The 5,254-nt window shown below is 40.7% G+C and overlaps 1 protein-coding gene across 1 annotated transcript; it reads right to left on the bottom strand.

Annotated features, from left to right (window-relative positions):
- Nucleotides 1–3,008: 3,008 nt before the first annotated feature.
- Nucleotides 3,009–4,330, bottom strand: LOC107383635 (olfactory receptor 4N2-like). Its single transcript, XM_015956399.3, has 2 exons — nucleotides 3,416–4,330; nucleotides 3,009–3,089 (listed from the first exon to the last, which is right to left on the bottom strand). The coding sequence occupies exons 1-2, from the start codon at nucleotides 4,319–4,321 to the stop codon at nucleotides 3,009–3,011; spliced, it is 987 nt and encodes a 328-aa protein (XP_015811885.2). The 5' UTR covers nucleotides 4,322–4,330.
- Between the last annotated feature and the right edge of the window lie 924 nt (nucleotides 4,331–5,254).

Below are 5,254 nucleotides of genomic sequence, written 5' to 3' on the forward strand. Positions count from 1 at the left end.
GGATTGGGATTGATTAATTACGCTATTTTTGGATCTAGAGGGGTTGTAGACCAACAGAACTTTAAGGCAGAGAGGAAAGTATCTCTGTCTGTCCCCAAAACAATTTTTATCTGAATCTGGTGCCTTTGGAGCCTGTGAGGCTGAAGTGAAGTTGAAGGGGTGGCGGGGGGGGGGGGGGGGGGGGGGGGGGGCTGGGATCCTGGTTTCTTCAGCGGGGGCTGCCTGTGTGGCGCTCAACCAGCTGGCTCCGCAGGTGGGAGGGAGGTCATGGGGAGGCACAGAGAGCAGTGAGTCCTTCAGCTTAATGACCTCAGTAGAGACCACAATCTGGAGGCGGGTGGGGGGGGGGGGTGGGGGGGGGGGGTGGTGAAAAGAGTTTCACAGCATTTGTCTGCATTCCTTCCATCGTGGGGGGTTTTGCACGCAACTCCAAGGCTGCTTATGGCGTCAGATTCGATAACAGAACTTTGTTTGGGTCAGGCAGAGATAATTTTTCCTCCCTGCCTTAAAGTCTGTATTGATCTCCACACCGTCCGGTGACCCTTTCCGAGATGTTATCAATCCTGCGCGCTAACACCGGTAACGCAGCTAAGACATTGTCCAGCTTGCGATTCAACTCGAGCAACGTCTCAGTCTGTGAGGTATCCACACGAACGGTGCCGTCCATGGATGCGGGTCGCCCTCCAATCTCTCCCGTCATCCCAGTCTTACGGAAAGCCAGATATCCTCCCACTCCAATCAGAAGAAATCCGACGATCATCAGGCCAAATATCCATATATCTTCGACATCCTCAATGGACAGCTGAGAGAGACAGATGATATTCCACTTATTCCAGGAATCAAACATATATCCCGCTGCATGTGTCCCTTGAGGGCAAGCGCAAGCCCCCTCCTCCGTCCTCATTGTAGAAAAAATCTTATCAATCGCGTTGAATGACCAATTAATTAAATCCATGCTGAAAAATAGTGATTTCCAGAGGAAATGCAGAGAAGCGCTCTGTAGGCAGACGGGACAAAAAGAGCCTTGGGAAAATACAGATAAGGGAGGAAAGGCAGAAGCGACTGCTCCCTGTGAGTGCTGGAAGAAGAATATACCTCTTGATCTATTACGGTAGCGCGACTCATGTTGCGAATGACCACAGTCACCAATTCTTGTCATGTGTCATTTCCCTCTGGGATTAATAAAGTATTTTTGAATTTGGATTGAATAAGGACATCAGGAGCTGCTCTTCCTCGCAGGGAATGGAAAAAAAATAGGGGAGAAGGTATTTCCATCTCAGTCCGCCCCAACTGAACCAGGAGACATGGATATCAGGGAGACTAAGGTAGTCTCTGAAGGTCTCTGCAGCTCTCTGGGCACCACGCCTCACATAACTGTCTCCAATGATCCAAATGGCTATGAAGAAAAAAATATCAGGTTTGGCCTAGCTGTTTAAAGTACAAAACCATACATGAAGGTGCCAAGATAGGTACTTCGTACTTACACTTGCTACTTTGTGTAGCTGATGTTGAAAACACACAGGCAGCCATGGTGACCTTGTAACAGATCTAAAAGCAAAAAAAAAAAGTGTTGTAATAAAAGAATAAAACTTACACCCTCCCAGACCACATTTCATGATTGCTAATCAGCTATGGCTGATTTATTTTTGTGATCATAGTGAGTTACACAAATTTCAGTATCATTTTATTTTTATTATACATACATATTACACTTTTTAATGTTTATTTTCACGGCTGTTATCAGGCTCTCTTGTTCTGGTTCTCATCATAATTCAGTTTTTTCCCAGTAAGTTATCTTGTGCTTATTTTATCTGTATAATGTCTCATTTCTTCTTGTGAATTGTACTGAGTTCTGAATAAAAGCTATTTGGCTTACTTGTGATAAAAGTATTGCAAGTGGGAGATACAAACAAGTATTAAGTTTTAGAAATATATGAAATGCATTAGGTCCGTTAGCTTGCTAATTTTTGTCAAACACTAAACTACGTAAAAAAATATTGAAAACTTGCTAAAAGCAAAATATATTTTCATAAAGGAAATGACATAAACTTATCGATTTGATACTTTTTTATTCACGAGAAGATAGTTTTCAGGAAATAGCACCGCAAAAATACAAACTCTGTGTGAGCCTCAGGTCAGCTCAGTTAGCACAGTTAGCTCTGGGTGGAGCTAGGTAGCTACCTCCATTAGCTTAGCTCCCACCTCCGCATTAGCTTTTGGATAGCTTGTAACTATCGCTTTGGTTCGATGGGTGTCTTCATTTAATCCCAGCTTTAGAGCCCCACCTCTTTTCCTTTTTTGGAATTGTCTGGGCATTACGGAACCTGTGACAAGGTCAAAATGGCGGTGTTGGGAACCTCCCATGTTGGCACGAAAATATAATTCGAGCCTATGGACACAAATTGTCTGTTATATATGTCGATGGTTTTGGCACATTCGGTACCACAAATATTTGGGGATATGTGATGCATGCAATCAATATAAAGTAGCTCTCAGTGGGAACAAGTACATGAGGCCTCTAACAATCACTAATGCAAATGACACAGTTCTGGTCTTTGGGCTTATTAAAACCATTTACGTGATAAACAGTTCATTATACTATTTTGAATACCAGCCTTATGAGACACTGGGCTGGAACAAAGATCCTTTAGCATAAGAAGTTGCAGTGTCTAAACTTGTCCAGGCAGATGCTTTTAAAGTAGTTAATCATGCATCATATTATCCTGTCAGTTTCAAAAGCAGTGCGTATGTTCAGACAAAATATTCCCTTGATGAAGTTATTGCACTTAAAAGTTGAAATTTAAAGTTGAATTTGTGGCGTGGTGATAATTTGTTACACCGTTTGAGTAACTTGAGCATGGAGTTGTGTCAGTGTGTTAGGGAGAGAAAAAAAGAACTGTGCAGCAGCCACAGACTCATACTAATACATATTTGATACATGATCAGCGGGCCATATATAAATATAAAGATTTGAGGGACTGTTTATCACACTTGTGATCTAAATGGCATCAAACTTTGTCTAAGCAGGCTACATCCTTGTGTTGAATGCCTTTAACATTTACATTTGCCCCAACCTTTCCCCCTCCAAACTGAAAAATAATGGTCACACTGTGTTTTAGAAAGTCATTTACTATCATTTTTTAAGCTTAATAAGAAAAACAAATAAATGAAACACATTGTTGTGCATTACAGAGCTCATGGTGGACTTTATGAGGAGCCGGGCCTCAGAACCATTTTGCCCTGGGCATGAACAATCCATGCTCATTAGATTCATGGGCTTGGGTGAAGATCTCAGTGGACAGCAAAACACATATGAATGCATAGCCATTAAATAAAAAGTATGTAATAGTTTAAAAATCGAGACACATTTTTAAATCTGTATATAAATAGAGACCATTTAACTACATTTCTCTACCTTGGCTTGACAGAGCAGTCTTTTGAGGTGTTTATAGATCTCTTTCATTTTTATTCCATATATGATTGGATTGCTAAGAGGATTGTATATTATCATTTGTATTGTCATAACAAAACGTGAAGTATTTGAAATATCATAATCCAGTCTAATTATAATTATATCAAAAGTAATGAAGCAAGAGTAATTTATTAAGACCAGCAGGTGAGGTAAACAGGTGTTAGCAACCTTCTTCCTGACTTGTCCACAACTTTTATAAGTTGTTATGAATATCATTGTGTATGTAAAGAGTATAAAAAGCAAAGGAAGCAAGCCAATATCGAACAGAATAACTAAACCAAATATTGACAGTGCTCTGGAAGTCACACATAAAAGATGGTTAATTGAATTGTTGCAGAACATACCTTTCAAAGTAGTGCTACACAGCTGGGTTTGAGCATTTCCTATGAGTTGCACAGCCAAGTGACAAAAAGGTAAAAGCCAGGATAAAACCAGCAAAATGATCACAGTGGCTTTTCTCATGATGGTTGGATAATGCAGAGGTTTACATATGGACACATATCTGTCATAGGCCATGGCTGCCAACAGTAAGAACTCTGAACCACTTAGCGAGTAAAAAACACAAACCTGAAAGACACAGGCTTGATAAGATATGATCTGTTTTTCAGACAGAAAGTCAAACAAGAGTTTTGGATAGACCACCGTGCTCAAAAGAATAGAGTTGATCAACAGAGCAGCAATAAATACATACATCGGCTCATGAAGGTTTTTGTGAACTACAATGAGATAAACAATGGTAAAATTGCTGCACAAAATTAAAATATATGCCAGAAGCATGATGACAAAATAAAGGAACCGGTATTTTTCCACCTCCACATGACCATCAAGAGTAATGTATGTTACATTCATCTCAGAATTCTAAAGAACAGGTAAAAAATTAAAACTTAATACAACCAGCAGATTGTTTACCAGGAGCGCACACAAGGACTCCACATACCTACATTTGTTTAGTGAGTGTGGTGTGTTCAGCTGAAGACTGGAGACCAACTATTTAAAGAGTTCTCTATCCACCATGGACAGGGCCGGCTTTGGCGACAGGTGACACAGGCGGCCGCCTGGGGCGCTATCTGATGGATAGGGCGCAAAATAAAAAAATAAAAATAAAAAAAATAGTTTATTACATTTATGTTTGTTATATGAAATGCGCTCTCTACATACTCAAAATTCCCCTCTGAAATGACATGAAATTAATACATCAATATTTAAATTCTAACGATCTGGCTGCATGACGAGCTCCCGCTTGGGCCACCCTCCGAAGCATTTGACCGTTAAGGTTGCCGTATAACGCGTGCGTGGTTAGCACTGCAGAAGGACATCCTGTCGCGTTTAAACTTTTAATATTTTACGGTGAAAAGAACGCCTAAGCCACCGGGATCAGCTTTCTGAAAGCGAAGGAAGGAAGAAGAATAAAAATGGGCCCATAGCAAAGGTATGTAGACTTTATAAATTTGGCAAAAGGAACTTTTTGCGTTACCATTGTAGCTAACTGCCTCTCCTGCCACGCACGGTCCACTGACGGACCCTCGCTAGCTGTTTACATACACAATACAGTATCTCGTAACTTTAACCAATTAATTTTACTTTTGAATCGTCATGTCCAGATGCAGTGAGACAATATCTGCAGCCTGTCTACAGGCACCTGTTGACACCACGGGGGCGGGACTGTCTTCTACACCTGTTGAGTCTCACTGTTAAGATGAAGAATGTAAGATTTTTTTTTTTTACCGTTTTTTTCGAGTATGATTGCAGCCTTTTTGTGAACTTCGATTCAGGTTTTAAGTA

The sequence above is a fragment of the Nothobranchius furzeri genome, chromosome 14 (assembly GCF_043380555.1).
Source record: "Nothobranchius furzeri strain GRZ-AD chromosome 14, NfurGRZ-RIMD1, whole genome shotgun sequence".
In the NCBI taxonomy this organism is placed as follows: Eukaryota; Metazoa; Chordata; class Actinopteri; order Cyprinodontiformes; family Nothobranchiidae; genus Nothobranchius; species Nothobranchius furzeri.